This window comes from Lepidochelys kempii, chromosome 9 (genome assembly GCF_965140285.1).
Source record: "Lepidochelys kempii isolate rLepKem1 chromosome 9, rLepKem1.hap1, whole genome shotgun sequence".
Lineage (NCBI taxonomy): Eukaryota > Metazoa > Chordata > Testudines > Cheloniidae > Lepidochelys > Lepidochelys kempii.
The window spans coordinates 11,572,160-11,588,184 of record NC_136388.1 but is presented as its reverse complement, the minus strand read 5'-3'; the positions used below and the strand labels follow the sequence as shown (position 1 = coordinate 11,588,184).

At 45.1% G+C, this 16,025-nt stretch overlaps 1 protein-coding gene across 2 annotated transcripts in view; it reads left to right on the top strand.

The window, feature by feature from the left end:
- Positions 1–7,806: 7,806 nt before the first annotated feature.
- The window catches only part of USP13 (ubiquitin specific peptidase 13), an 80,424-nt gene continuing 72,205 nt past the window's right edge, over positions 7,807–16,025 (top strand). For both annotated transcript variants that reach the window (XM_073359304.1, XM_073359303.2), the window contains exon 1: positions 7,807–8,109. In XM_073359304.1, coding sequence (XP_073215405.1) covers positions 7,954–8,109 — 156 coding nt within the window. In that variant the 5' untranslated portion in view covers positions 7,807–7,953. The remainder of the gene's footprint in view (positions 8,110–16,025) is intronic.

Here is a 16,025-nt window from a genome sequence, read left to right as displayed (position 1 = left end):
TATTTCCTCCTATCTCCAACCATTTCCATATCACCTATGGTCTTTCTAAATGCCCCTTTTATCTCTTTCTTCCCCTTGTGTCTAAACCACCTTCTGAGCTTTGGGCGCCCTCCCTGTAAAGCCAATTCCTCTGAAAGATACTCCTTACACAATGCTTTTCAACAATGCTGAGTGGCTTTTTTTTTTCTTTAAGCAGCATTTAAAAAAATCTGCAACCTCTGTTATGTTCTTTACTATAATTTGTCTGAATCAGACTGTAAGCTCCATTGGGGCAGGGAGTGTCTTCATCCATACAGGGCTGAAGACACTGTCGGTGCTCAATAAATGCATTCATATTTAAGAAACTCCTACTACAGAATGATACCTTTTAAAATGAAAAATATCTGGGGTAGATAAGGTTATAGTTTCAGGTAACTGAGTATAACACACAACTAATACTTTTTGTCTTCAAAGTGATTTTAAACCCAGCTAATCCTCTCACTAATCCTGGGGAGTTACATATTATCCATGTTTTACAGATGGTGTAATTAAGGTAAAAGTTGGGTGACTTGCCCAAATCCACAGAATTTACAGTATTAACAGGCTACATATTATTTGTATTATTTATTAGATGCTGTTTTGCCTTGTGACATGAGGCAACTCAGTCTTTCCACTTCCATCTCTCTAGTGCCACATTTCTTGCTCCATTTTAGTCTTTTTCCACGACAGCAGTATTTTTCCTCATTGGTTTTGTTATATGTCATCTGTTATCCTCCTCTTTTCCATCTTCCACCAGGTAGTATCCAGTCAAGAATTTGACTAGGAGCACAGTTTTTTGACATCCATACATGTCCAAACCACGTCAGCCTTCTTTCTTCAATCATTGTCTGTACAGTATGCTGTTCAATCCTTCTTAACAGATCAGCGTTGTTTACTTTATCACACCAGCAGACACCAATTACTCTCTGTAAGCATCTCTGATGGAATGCCTTAAGTTTCCCGTTGTGGCTTTCTAGCATTTACGAAGTTTCAGAGGCATATAACAGTGTTGGTATCACAATGGCATTGTCTAAGTTTATCTTGGTTTGTGTATGAATCTCATATTTGACGGTCTCAGGCTCCATCTACCTTCCCAATTCTTGCTTCCACCTTGTGGAGTTGGCCATGGGCGCTAATTGTATTTCCAAGAATGACAAACGTGTTAACCGTGATGTATTTATTCATTACTGATCACATACACACCGTCATTCCTGTCTCCTCTTTCAACAATCCTAACTTTTTGGGAGTGAGGGGAGAGAGTTCAGATCTCAAAGGGAAAGGCTTTCAAAAGCATCTAAGGGATTTAGGAACATAAGTCCTGGGGCTCGTGCTCCTATCCCATGTGTGCTTTTGAAAATCTCCCCCAAAGTTTCTAGATGGCAGGCTTATGCTCTATCATGGAACTATATATCTTTTTTTCATGCATGGGAGGGACTTGAATGGACAAATATTAAAAACTTAATTTATGCCATAACTGATATATAATTCAGCATTTATTAATGGAAAAAATTAAGTATTAACATTCTGTTCTCAAAAGGGAGAAGCTTTCTGATTCTATCAAACACTTGGTAGGTGAAAGAGAAAAGTAGACAATTGGTTAATGAAAGCTTTTTAAATAAATGTCCGAAGAGCAAGAAACAAGGTAAAAAGAACTGTATTGATAAACATCAGTTAATAGTACACCTTGAATCAATGTCAAAACAATTGATTGTCTTCAACTGTCTGATTATGCAGCTATTTGAGGGTATAAATTTAAACATTAAATGGGAATGGCTGAAGAAGAACAATAGTTTTCTTTAAGAACATAATGTAAGAGCGAGCATATTGCATCAGACCAGTGGTCCATCTAGGCTAGTATCCTGTCTTCTAATAAAGGCTGGTGCCAGATACTTCAGAGGAAGTAAACAGAACAGGAATTTATCGAGTTATCCATCCCCTGTCCTCCAGTCCCAGCTTCTAGCAGACAGAGATTTAGGGAGAACCAGAGCATGAGGCAGTGTCCTAGACTCTCTTGGTTAATAGCCATTGATGGACCTATCCTCCATGAAATTATCTAATTCTTTTTTGAGAATCAGTTATACTTTTTCTTTTTCACAACATCCCGAAGTAACGAGTTCCACAGGTTGACTCTGTGTTGTGTAAAGGACTTCCTTCCTTATGTTTGTTTTAAACCCCGCTGCCTATTATTCTTGCCACTAGGGGGAGGTATTTCCTCAAAGTCTGATTTCACACACTTTAGTCTACTCAAAAAGAAGAGGAGTACTAGTGGCACCTTAGAGACTAACCAATTAATTTTAGTCTACTGTATATGTATTCCCCTAGTTTTTAAACCCCTTATCAGCAGTGGATTTTTTAAAAAGTGCCTCTCTCTCTCATTTTGGTATCTTGAAGCCATCTGCCATTAGCCACTCTAAAGTCTCCCCTTTCTAAACAGAATAAGCCCAGGTCCCTTAGCCCTGTCTTATATTTTCATACTGCCGATCATCTTTGGAGCGTCTGCTGCAGCCTTCCTGAGACAATAACCACCTGAATATGTACAGCTGACCAACACTGCATAGAATATTCCAGATAAGTGCAACCTTGTTTGCCATTTTATATCCTTGCAGAGTATTGGAAAGGTTCCTATTGGCTTTAGTGACCTTTGGATCAGGCCCTTTTTGCTCTGCCAGTTTTATCACCTTCAGGTAAATAAATAATGATTCAAATACATAGCTCTGATGTAGCACTTGTCATCAGTAGATCTCAAAGTACGTTATAAAGGTTAGAAGGTTTATCCTCATTCATATCACTTATATGTATTATATTATGAGTAACAGAGGTCCTAAGACGGACCCCTGAGGCCCTGTACGCATAAGTCTTTTCTAGTTTGAAACACATCCATCGATGGTGTGTCTCTGTTCTTGCTTTTGAGTGAGGCCTGGTCTATACTACAGAAGTTATGTCAACGTAAGGCAGCCTTACATCGACCTAGCTAAGCATCTACACCAAAATGTAGCTCCCACTGACGTAACTCGCCCACTGCACCGACTTAATAACTCCACCTCCTCGAGAGGCGTAGCACTTAGGGCAACGTAGTTAGGGCAACACAGTGTAGTGTAACATTGCGTTACTTACGTTGAATTTAGTGGCCTCAAGGAGGTGTCCTACAATGCCTCACCATGACCACTCTGGTCAGCGTTTTGAACTCCATTGCCCAACGACTAGGTATGCAGGAACACACCCCTCCCCTTTTAAAACCCCTTGCATTTTTGAATTTCCATTTCCTGTTTGTTCAGTGTGGAGAGCTCACCTAGCAATTCTCAAGCATACCTAGCAACCACCCAGCTGACCAGGCCGGCTCCAGGTTGTGGACAAGCTCCTGCCTTGAGTACACATGGGGTGGTGGATCTCCTGGGTCTGTGAGAAGAAAAGGATCTGCAGACACAGCTCTGATCCAGCTGTTGAAATGTTGATATTTCTGAGAGGATCGTTTGTGGCACGGCGGAGAAGGGCTACAAGAGGGACATGCAGCGGTGCCGTGTGAAAGCTAAGGAGCTGTGGCAGGCATACCAGAAGGCCAGGGAGCCTAACAGTCACTCTGGTGCAGAGCCACAGACATGCCACTTTTATAAACAGCTGCATGCCATCCTTGGCATAGACCCTATGATCACCCCCAAGAGTCCTGGGGATACTTTGGGGGAGCTGGAGTCATAGGCCCCCACAGTGAACAGTGAGGAGTAGGTGTTGGACAAAGAAGAGGGGGAGGAATACGGGGGCCAGGAGACTGAGGCATCCAATGGCACAGCAAGCCAGGACCTGTTCTTGACTCTAGAGCAGTGGAGCCAGTCCCTACAGTCCAGCCCGGGGACAGCCTGATGCAGGGGAAGGAACCTCTGGTAAGTATGCAGTTTGCTTTGACATTGCAGGTGTAATTAAAGACATCTGTTCATTTGCTCTTTTTTAATCATTTAGTCTTTTTAATCATGAAGAGGTAGTGAAATAAACAAGTACAGTTAGGCAGAGGCAGGCACTGTTCAGGTGTGTTGTGCTTGCAATGTTAATCACAATAGTGCAGAACTGTGCAGGACCCATGCTTCTCACAGAGATGGCAGATGTGCGGGTTTGCAGGGCTTTTGAAAAGAGGCATGAAACATTATGGGATGCAGATGAAATTATGGGATGCAGAAAACTGCATCATGGGACATTGAAACCATGTTCCCAGTCACCCCGCGTGACTTGATTGCCCCTATCAGGCATTGAAAACCCTTTCCAAAACACCCTGCTGCTTGATGGTGGTGAGTTGCACAGTGGGATAGCTACTCATGGGACACTGCTCTCTGCATCACTGCAAGCACTGGTAGTGAGATTGTGCACTGCGAACACAAAGAGCGTAGTGTCGACATGCAAAAGTGATTTAATTACTGTGGCAGCTGTATGTCGACGTAACTTAGGTCAACTTATTTTTGTAGTGTAGACTTGCCCTCAGTTTCTTATCTAACATTCATTGGGCTTGTCTACATATAGATGTGCCACTGTAGTGCTTCAGTGTAGATCACTACTTACACCAGTGGCTAGGTGGATGGAATAATTCTACCATCAACCTTGCACTGTTTACACAGGGACTTAGGTCAGTTTAACAATACCACTCAGAGGGGTGGATTTTTCATCCCCCTGAGCAATGTAGTTATGCCAACCTAGTTTTCTAGTGTAGACCAGGCCAACAGTTCCTCTAACTCCAAGATTGTTTGAGACAGATTCTGATTTCAGGCCTGGTCTACACTAGAAAGTTAGGTTGGTTTAACTATGTCGGTCAGGAGTTCGAAAAATCCACACCCCTGAGCGGTGTAGTTAAGTCAACCTAAGTCCCTGTGTAGACAGTGCTACATTGACGGAAGAATTCTTCCATTGATCTAGCTACCGCCTTTCAGGGAAGTGATTACCTACACCGACAGGAGCATCCCTTTCATTGGAGTAGGTAGTGTCTACCCTGAAGGGCCATAGCAGTGCAGCTACAGCAGCACAGCCGTGCCACTGTAGTGTCTTAAGTGTAGACAAGCTTTCAGGTACCTCATTGTAAATCTAGAGTAATTCTGTGCACACATTCTGCCATAAGTATTTCACACACAGTTCCCAACATCACCACTGGATAGTTTTTGTTGAAAAAAGAACCACATACAAACTATAGCAGTGAGCTCACACTAACCATGTCACAGCTCTATTTCTTTATCCTTTGATCTAAATGCTCTGATTTCACTTGAAGATGCTCAGTGGTTTCTTTTCTCTTGCTGTTGATGGGTGTAATTAATAGTTTATTGTGTGTAACTTTGAAAAACTAATTATTTCAAATGTTTTCTGCAATTTGCTGCTACTCATCTTTCTGCTCCTGTTCTCCAATCTTCATAGCATCTTTGCTGCCTTTTTCTACTTCATCAATATCCCTTTCAAAATGAGAAAGAGCAGAAATGAAGTGAAAGAGAAGGACAGTCTTGTGGTTAAGGATCTGGACTGGGATTCAAGGAGATCTTCCTGCGTGACCTCAGGCAAATCATTTAAATTCTTGGTGCCACACCTGCCCCTATGTCAAATGGAGATCATACTATTTCCTCTTCCCCACCCTTTGTCTGTCTCATCTATTTAGATGGTAAGATCTTATATATAGTCCAGCCCTGATTTCTGCACCCTTTATTCAGTGTTTGCAGGGTAGGTGGCACCAGCTTGTTCAGTAAAGAGTCAGGACAGCAGCATCAGTCAGAGTCAGCAGAATCAGCTGCATTAGTGAGAGGGTCATTTCATGATGCTCCTCAATTGTCCATCCCTTGAAGTCCCTCTTCCATCTCAAGAGGGTCAGGAAGTTCCACTCCAGCCTCCTTCCTTCAACCAAGAAGAGATCCCGTATTGTAGTCCATAAGCTGAAGTCTGGGAAGGCATCAGGGATATGTTACATCACTTTTGAGTTGCTGAAGACAGGTGAGAGTATTGCTGTACCATAAGCTCTTCTAGGCCATTTGGCATATTAATATCATCCCTAATGACTGGAAGAAGGGGATTACTCTGTTCAGAAAAAGAGTGATAAGGTAAATGTAGCAACTGTAGTGGTATGACGCTGTTGTCTGTTCCAGGGAAAGTCTTTGCTTCCACGTTAATGTCTCAACTCAACAATATATGCTGTGGCAAAGCCCAAGATACTCAGGGCAGCTTTAGATCTGGTCAGTGCACTGTTAACCAGCTCTTTACCTTGAGACAGCTTTTTGAGAAGATGGCTGAATGTAATAAGCCATGCACAGCACTTTCTGTAGACTTCCATAAGGCCCTTGATTCAGTAGATCAAGCAAGTTTGTGGGATCCAGTGAGGTGACTTGGTGTCCCTGGGACAACAGCATCATTGATAGGAGAGCTCTATAATGGAATGGAAAGATGCATTTGAGTCAATGGCAGAAACACCGCACGGTTTCCTGCCTCCATGGGAGTTCGGCAAGGTTGTGTTCTGTCACCATCATTCATTGTTCAATATCAGCACTGACTGGATGATGGATAAACTTGAAGAGGCAGCGGTTGGTGGGGTAAAGCTGAATGCCATTCTGCTTTGAGATCTCTAATACGCCAATGACATTGGCATATTAGCTCAGTCTAGTGAACCACTGCAGCTGATGGCCAGTCAAGTGAGGCAAGAAACAGTGCACGTTGGTCTGGTTATGAATCCAGAAAAAACCAAGTCCCTGGCCATTACCATCAAGCAGCCTCCAGTTCCAGGTTACAATCAGCTCAGTATTAAACTGTCTGGGTGAGGCACCATTAATAGACAGTGCCGGAGTGTGCTCAAAAAATGTGGACACTTGTCTACCAACAGCTGCTGCCATGTTTCAGCTCCTTTAGCGGCCTCCGTGGGGACACTGTGATATCAAGCTTGCTACGAAGTTCCAGATCCATAGAACCCCAGTTATCCCAACTCTATTGTGTACTGATGTGAAATGTGGGCACCGAGGAAGGCTGAAGAACACAGGATTGACGTTTTCAGTTCTCACCATTGTTGCCAGCTGCTCCTTATTAAGTGGCAAGCCAACAATAGAAATCAGGATATTTGATGCCAAATCCAGCAACTGCCTCCATCAGCACTGCCTCATGCACAGAACAGGGTGCTCAGCTCTGTACAAGACACAAAATGAAGACCGTCCCTGGGCTTACAGTCAGACCTAGAGGAGGCAGGATGTCTGGCCCAACCCCAGGTGGGAGTAAATTGAAAAAATGATCAGCTCAAAGTTCTTTAACCGATGATATTTGGTTGCCAGAGTCAGCCCTTCCACTGCAGCTGATGTTTTACAGCACGGCTAACAGGTGGAATAGCCTTGTCTTTCCCAGAGTTTAAAGCCAGAAGGGACCACTAGAACGAACACCTAGTCTGACCTCCTGCGGAATGTGGCCCGAGAGTCCTGTGATTCCTGACCAGCGCTTCCCTGGGCCCGGGGTCAAGGAGAGATGTTCTAAGGATTTGCCGGCCCAACTGGCTGGCTGTTGGGGAGTAACAAGGGGACAGTTAAGTCCCCTAGAAAGAATTAGATAGATAGATTAGATTAGATAGAATCTATCTATATCTAATGCCAATGGTCCCAACTTCCCCTCCCGGCAGAATGAGGGTGCAACAGCTCAGGGGAAAGGAGCTGAGGGATTCCCAAACCCCTGCCCCAGCCGGCTTCCCATGCCCCTCCCCTCCTTGCTGTCCACCCTCCCCGCCCTTCGCATCCTCTTCTGGCACTGCCCTCCATCCATCCTCCCCGGGGCTCCTCCTCTCCCCCGCCCCCTGGGCTCCCTCCTCGCCAGGACCCCGGGGCTGCAGCTGGGGCCGCTCCTGCTGCCCTTGGATTAAAAATAGCATCTTCCCCCCGCTCCTCCCCCGGGCCCGGCTGCGCTCGCTCTGCCTTCCCCTCGCTCGCTGGCGGTGCGGCCGGCCGGCGCGGGAGCATGCAGCGGGCCGCGCTGTTCGGGAGTGGCAGGGATGCGCCGATGGCTGCGGGGGACCTGGGGGAGCTGCTGGTCCCCTACATGCCCACGATCCGCGTGCCCAAGTCAGGGGACCGGGTCTACAAGACGGAATGTGCCTTCTCCTACGAGTCCCCGGTGAGTGCAGCAGCCCCGCCGGCTGCAAACCCGCCCCACTGCATCCCTCCCACCCCAGGCAGGCAGCAGACCTCCCCCCTAGGCAACAAACCTCCCCCCCCCCAACCTTCTCCCCTAGGCTACAAACCTCCCCCCTCCCGCCTTCCTCCCGGGCAGGCAGCAAACCTCCCCCTACCCCAGGCAGGCAACAGACCTCCCGCCTTCCCCCCCACCCCACCCCCCGTCAGGCAGGCAGCAAACCTCCCCTCTCCCCCCAAGGCAGGCAACAGACCTTCCCCCCGCCCCAGACAGGCAACAAACCTCCCCTATTCCCTTCCTCCAACGCCCTCCCCTTTCACACTCACCCACCCTGCTTCATTTCCCTTCTGCTGCAACCTCCCTACTGCCTCAACCCCACCCGCAAATCTCCCCCTTTTCCCTGCTTCCTCTACCGCCCTCCCCCCCACCCGTAAATCTGTGCCAGCCCCTACTGCACCTTCCCCTAGGCTGGAAACTTGCCCCCTTCCCAGTTGCAACACCCCACCCACCCCCACTCTTTTCCAACTCCAGGCAGCAAACCTCCCACGGTTATATGGCTATCATCCCCCCATCCCCTTCTCCCACTCCACCTGCTGCATTTCCCCCTCTTAGACTGCAAGCCCCTTGGGTAGTCCCCCAGGCCTCCAGTGCTGTAATCCTGGCTCTCAGCCACCCCCTTGGGCTGTTAACTTCCTCCTCATCCCCAAGTGCAAATCTGCTTTCCCAACTGCCTGGAGGGGTGGGGGAAGGGATGGGGTTGTCTGTCTTGGGAGCAGCTGAGCTCACCAAGACCATTTGAATTGTGAGGGTGGGTGGGGAATAGATGGGAAGGTGCCAACTTGGGTCTCCCCACTGTATGATTTCAGAGGCATTGCAAAGTGCAAGGGGCTTTGAGATGCATATATTATTTTAAGTAGAAAATTAGTTTTAACCATCTCTTTTTCCAGACAAGGGTTTCTGGCTACTGAATGTGGGCTTCCTTCTTTGCAATCCAGCTTCCCTTAGTCCTTGTGCTTCCCAGGCTGGGGTTTGTTTTATTTTCCAATCACAGGCCTCTCCTGATTTATAACTGGTCTGTTGCAGCTGAATAGATCCTTCAGCACAAATCAGTAGCAGATTGTGTGTGGTGCTAGAATTTCTTTCCCTTCCACCCAAAGGGAATTTGACATAATTGATTAGACCCAGATTTTTTTTTTCCTGGGCGATTTTGCTATTTTCTGGACGACCCAGTCTGTGCAGGTCACTTGCAGGGGTTATCTGGGTACATCTCATGTAATCAATTCACTCCTATTGTAGGGGCCGCAGGCTTTATTGTACTTCGGTCCTTCCTATTCATAACCTGTAGCACACAATCATTTAATCTTCTCTGGGCTGAAATACTTTGGTCTAATTTTTGTTGTTGGGCTTAGTGTGTCAGTGCTGGGGGGTGTTGGTGGCCTGTGATATACAGGAAGTCAGACAGATGATCTAGTGTTTCTTTCTGGCCTTAAACTTTGAGGCCCTCAACAATTTCCTAGGGTCTATGTGCTCTTTGCTGAGTTGTTTTAGCTTTCACACAGATAATGAAAGGGGCAACGAATGTTCTCATTCACATATGTTAGTTGGCAAATGCATGTGGATGGCTCTGTTTTCCTGCTGGATCTCTACTTATTCTACTGTTTAGGTCATCTTTAAGATCCCCTCAATGTAAAGGATCCCAGTCAACTTGAAAATCACAGTTTGGCCTGAAACTTGTTTACCGCCAATAGTTGCAATTAATCTAAAATCACTAAAACTGAAAGAAGTTAGTAAAGCGTTCCTCCCGTCCCCAGCTGGTTTCAGTTGGTGTCAAATGAACACTGGGTGTATGGTCACTTTCCCTCTTTACCATGTGTTAGTCAGGCCCTAATCCTGCAGTTGGATCCATGCAGGTGATGACTTGAGCCCTTGCAGAGCACCAGACTCTCAAAGGTGCAATTGTTCAATTGCAGGATGGGATCCTTAATCATTTTGGCCGATATCCCCAAATATATTTAGGGGTCTAACACCCATAGATTTCAATGGGAAATAGGTATCTAAATACCTTTTAAGGATCTGACCTTTCTCCCTTGTTGAAAAATAGCCTATAAACGTTAACAGTGGAGCAGAAAATCCCTTAATTCTCAGTACAGGCTGTATTTGAAATGAAACTTTTTTGAAATTGTCTGATATAAAAAATAAATTCAAGTTGACTGTGTCCCTTTAAATGTCATTACCCATAGATGGAGTGAATACTAGATATTGAAATAAAGTTGAAGTCTATGATGAGAGAGAGAGAGAAATCTAAAGGACATATGGAATCTGAACTGCAGGGTTTTCAGTTTGTGCTGCTCTGATTTTTGGATGTTTAATCCTTCTCTCTTTGATATTTCTTTTTAATTTGGAAAATCAAAAGGGGCTTCAAAGGTGACTCAGCTGTCTGGTGTTCATCATGTCTAGTGGGAGGCAGGTTATTTTTACTCACATACTTCAGATCTCAAGTGTCACCCAGCAGCCTTCTCTGTGCTGGGATGTGTACTGCTTAAAGGGCCAAATCAGACTCTACAACAAAGATATTAAATATTATATGGTCATTGGGATGGAGTGAGGGGGAGAGAGACACAAAACCAATATGTTACACTATTCCCCTTAAAATTTACTGCTTGAGCTAGTATCTAACTAATGTTGAACCTCTGGGACATTATTGCTTGTAAGAAGTTTCTGTTAAATGAGAAAACCTGGCAAATATCATTATAAATTCAATGGAAAATTCAAATGCAACCTCATATTGCACAGCAAAAATATTTAATTATCACCTACAGGAGGGATTTACAAAGGTGCTGCACTCCCATTGACAGTGGGAACAGAGTTAGGCCCATGCTTTTGAAAATTTCACCTGATACCATTACAAGACTCCTTGTTTAAACAAGTTTGTTGGTATCCAGTGGGCCAAATTCTGTCATTGTCTGCACGCAGGCAACCCCAGTGATTGAAGAATCAAGCCCAATACCTGTTGTCCAATGTTCCAAAAGTTCTGGAAACCCTTTCAAATCATACCAGTCCTCAGACTTCTTTGGGTAGAAGATTTATTTCAGAATCCTATGCCTTACCTGTAAAATGACTAGCATGATGCTAACTGGGTGTAATTTCTAAGACAACTAATGAAGATACTATGAGAGATAAAGCAACCCAAATAGTCAATTACAAACTCTGAAAATGATAAAACTTCATTCTCCCTGTTTCCTTTTTGAAATAGGAGTGTAGGCGGTAATTGTAGCTCAGTGTACAAACAGGTTATTGTCTTGGTTAATGGAAGACATTTGCCATGGTGTGCTTTGTGTTAGGTTGGTTTGCTAACTTGTTTTTGTGTGTGGGAATGTATAAACTCCAGACGTCCAGCTTTTTGTTGATGTGTATATCTAGCTTAGAAAGAAGAATGTAGGGTTGCTTCTGTAGTATTAAAAAAAGATAAACATTAACAAAATATCCCTATCAGTTGTGTTACCTGCTGGCATTTTTGCTACTGGTTACATTTTCAACCCAAGAGACAACTATTTTCCCCTATGATTTTCAATCCCAGTTAATATTGCCACATGTCCTTGAATTTTTTTCTAACTCCATTTGCTCCATTTGTAACTGTTCAACAATTCACACACGTTCTATATGGAATCAGCTCTTTTGTAAGATTCCTTGTTCTGGCACTTTTCTTCAATACAAGATTTCATTCCCAGGGTTTGTCTCATTGTCACCATAAAACTGTCACTCATAAACTGCACCCTGGATTTTTTCTTTCCCAAGAAAGAAAATTTCCTGGCTATTATGGGACCTTGTCTTGCTGTCAATTTATTCATGGTTTCTGTCACTGGGAATAAGAATGGTCTAATGCAGTAGTTCCCTAACTGGGGTTTGTGAACGTCTGGGGGTTCGTGAAGTATTACAAGGGGTTCTCTGGAAAAAAATTCCCTAATGGCAGACAGAGCTGTCCCTACAGATCCCGGGCAGCACGGGGCCAGCAGCCTGGAGCCTTGGGGAAGTCCAAGAGCTAAGCAGATCAAAGCAAGCATATCTATCACACTGGGGAGATTTCGACTTCAAGACTCCTTATAAGAAATGGAAAGGGAGGTAGATATTTTTTGCTGTTTTTAAAATTAAATAGGCAGCTAGTATTGTTTTAAAAATTATTATGAAGAACAAGTTTAAGCTTTGTTGTAACGTGCGTTGTTTGCCTGGACTGCTCAAGACCTAAATGCTTGTGTAGAAGGAACTCTTTGAGTTGGCTTCTTAAATACCTTCATGCTGTTTCACATTTGATACTCCTTGATGAGACATAGGAGCCTTGTCTTATAATGGGCTTATTCAAAGCGATACAAGCTATGAAAGTGAGATCTTGGAAGATAATGTAATAAAAATACTGTAATGATGAATATTAATAATAAATAGTGTGTAATAAGTGTATCATAAAAACAAATTTTATATTTCCAAGATCACTGCTTTTATAATTTATACTCAGGTAAAGGAGAAAATCCCTGGAAATATTCATTTTTAGGAGGAGGTTCGCGAGACTTGACATTTTCGTGAAAAGGGTTCACAGGTTGTTAAAGTTTGGGAACCACTGGTCTAATGGTTGAAGCTCAGGACTGGGAGCCAGGAAGTAGCAGCTCTGCCACAGACATGCTGTGTGATGTTGGGCACGTCACATAACTCTCTGACTCTGTTTCCCCATCTGTAAAATTGAAATAATATTGCCATACTTCACAGGGGATGATCTGAGGATTAACCTGCTGAAGTCTGCAAAGCACCATGAGCTCTAGAAGGTAGAAAGTATTATTCTAGTGGAGACAGGACACTGGTTAATTATTGGAAACAGCAGTAAGTTTTGCTAACACTCTCAAGAAATATGGAGCCTCATTCTCTTTTCTAGTTTTTAGTCTGATTTTCTGTGGTGAAAATCTGAGCATAGTTATTTTTTTTATTATTTTACAAAGAGTGCCGTTTCTCTTGTGATTTCAGAGCTGTGAGCATATGAAAGATCCAAGGGGACATTTAAAATATTTTCCCATGCAGTATTAGCCCTAATCAAACAATTTGTCATACGGATGACGTTTTCAGGGGGGGTGATCAGATAGGATTCAGTGGTTCTGTTAAACAGCTCTGGGGTCTGAAATCTACAATCAGGGCCGGCTCTAGGTTTTTTGCCGCCCCAAGCTCCGAGGGCGCAACTGCCCAAGCGAAAAAAACAAGAGGGTGGCTGGAATGCCGCCCAAGCAAAAAAAAAAAAGGACGGCCGGAATGCCGCCCCTGGAATTGTGTTGCCCCAAGCACGTGCTTGCTTTGCTGGTGCCTGGAGCCGGTCCTGTCTACAATCTTCTTCCTTAAAGCAGGATCACATTCCAACAAAACCTGCTACGTTAGAACTGAAGAAACATTTCTACATTTTTGACAGCCATGGTGACATTCTCAAGGCACGTTAGCTGCAAAAGAAATCACTGGCTGCTCTCAAGATAACTAAATAGAAAAAGACCCTTGTCATGTCTTATTTTTTAACTAATATTTATCTGCTAACAAACTTCTGCTTTGCCTTGGCAAATCCACCTCTGATGCTTTGCCTTTCATTCTTTTCCCTGGAATTCTTAAGGAAAGGCATGCTATCTACAAAATGCTAGTTGCCTAGTGTGAGTATGTGTGATCATGTCTCCCTTTAGTGGCCAGCCCTGGCAAGTATAATAGCCTACTGCTTTGTCGTAGCCCAAACAGTAGCAGCCTGCAGTTTTCATTCTCAAGGTCTGATGTTGAGTCCACTCTAATGACTGTGGTCTCTGTATGCGTGCAGCTGTGCTGTGTTATGTTAGGTTTCCTACGTCCATCAATTTGTCAGTTGTGACTTCTCTTCCTTTGTTGGGAGCTGAACTTGATACTGCATTATTTAGGGGAGGAGGAAAAGCTATATTTAAATAATCTTTAATTCTCTGCAGCACGTCCAATGAGGCACCAGACCCTGCCATAACCAACGGATGCAAAACCTGCAGTCATATCTCCACTGCTATGATGATCAATATCCCTCACAATACACCTTTCAAGATCTATGAGTCCTTCACATGCCTATCACAACATGTAGTGAACCTCATCCCATGCACTAAATGCCCCAGAAATAACTATGTGGGTGAAATGAGACAATCACTACATGCTCAGGTGAACACTCATAAAAATGATAAAAGACAAAAACACCACATCACCCGTGAGCAAACACTTTTCACGCATAAGGGGGACATGTGGGATCAAGTGACCCCCCCCCAACAGATTTCTGCTTGGCTTGCTGGGGGAGAGGGAGAAGGGCTCTGTCCTTCTCCTGCTGTGCCTGCCGCCCCCCCCGGCATGTTCAGCCCCTGTCCCTGGCAGCCGGGTGGGGAGCGAACGGGGTGGGACCAGTCACTTCTTATGCTGGCTGCTCCAGTCCCTGCTCTGTGCAGTGTGGTGGCTGCCTGCAAGAGCCCAAGTGGGGAGGCGGGGGCTTCCACTCCCCGCCCGGGCCTGGCTGCCAGAGACAGGGACCGAGCGAGCGAGCTGTCCCCTCTCCCCATGGCACGTTTCCGACTCACTCAGCCCCTGAGCCGAGCCAGGTGGGGAGTGGGAGCCAGGAGGGGAGCTCCCCAGCCGAGTTCTCTCAGACAGCCACCTTCAGTTGCATGAGAAGTGGCTCTTTCCTTCTCCCCGTCCAGACCTGGCTGCCAGGGGACAGAGTCTGAACATGCTGTGAGGCAAGGTGGAGCAGGAGAAGGACAGAGTCCCCCCCTCCCCACAGGTAGCTGGTGGGGTGGGGAGAGCACAGCAGTCTCTGGCCTGGGCGCAGGGTGGGGGGTTTCTGGGGAAGGTTCTGAGAACAGGTTCCTTGGCCTCTGTTCAGCCACAGATGGCCCCAGCTGGACCCAGAGGCTCCCTGATCCTGGCTCTCAGCCCCCCCACCCCAAGAGCTGGTGGGATTTTCTGCCCTGACCCAAGGAAGTGGGGCTGGAAGTTCTTCCCAAAGGAGACGCGTGGGGTGGTCACATATCCTCCCCTATACATTGTGCCCCCCCTCGTATCAGGAGTCATGAGTTGTCAATCACTCCGTATCTGACCTCTCGGTGCTCATCCTGAAAGGAAACCTGCACACAACTCCTTCAAAAGGCCTGCCTGGGAGCTTAAATTCATAATTTTGCTAGACACTAAAAATCATGGACTCAATAAAGACACTGGATTTACGGCTCATGACAACAAACCTTCTTTGCCCTATGGCTACAGAAGTATTGCCCACTTAAACTTGAATGGTATCTTGCAACATGTGTTAACTCTTTATGCTTAACAATCTGTTTTACCTTAGCTGTAGCTCACGAAAGCTTATGCTCAAATAAATTGGTTAGTCTCTAAGGTGCCACAAGTCCTCCTTTTCTAGTTGTAATACTCAGAGTACCTTTCCTAGACCTGAAGAAGAACTCTGTGTAGGCTTGGAAGCTAGTTTCTTTCACCAACAAAAGTTGGTCCGATAAAGATATTACTTTTTCTCTCTACATAAGTATTGTTATAAGCTGGGAGAAGCCTTGCTATGGGTTACGTTAAAACCTGGTTCAAGCTGATGTGTGAATGAGTTCTCCATTTAAGATAGCTATAAGGGACAGTTATGGGACCACACCAAAACAAAACCCAAGGGCTTGTCTATACTGAAAAGGCTACAGGTGTGCCACCGTTGTGCTTAGGTGAAGGTGATACGTACACCGAGGGGAAGGCTTCTCACATCAGGGTAGGTACTCCACCTTCCCAAGAGGTGGTACCTATGTCAATGGGAAAAGCCCTTCCATTGATATGGTGCTGCCAACACCAGGATTTAGGTTGGTATAACTGTTGCTCAGGGGTGTGGATTTTCCACG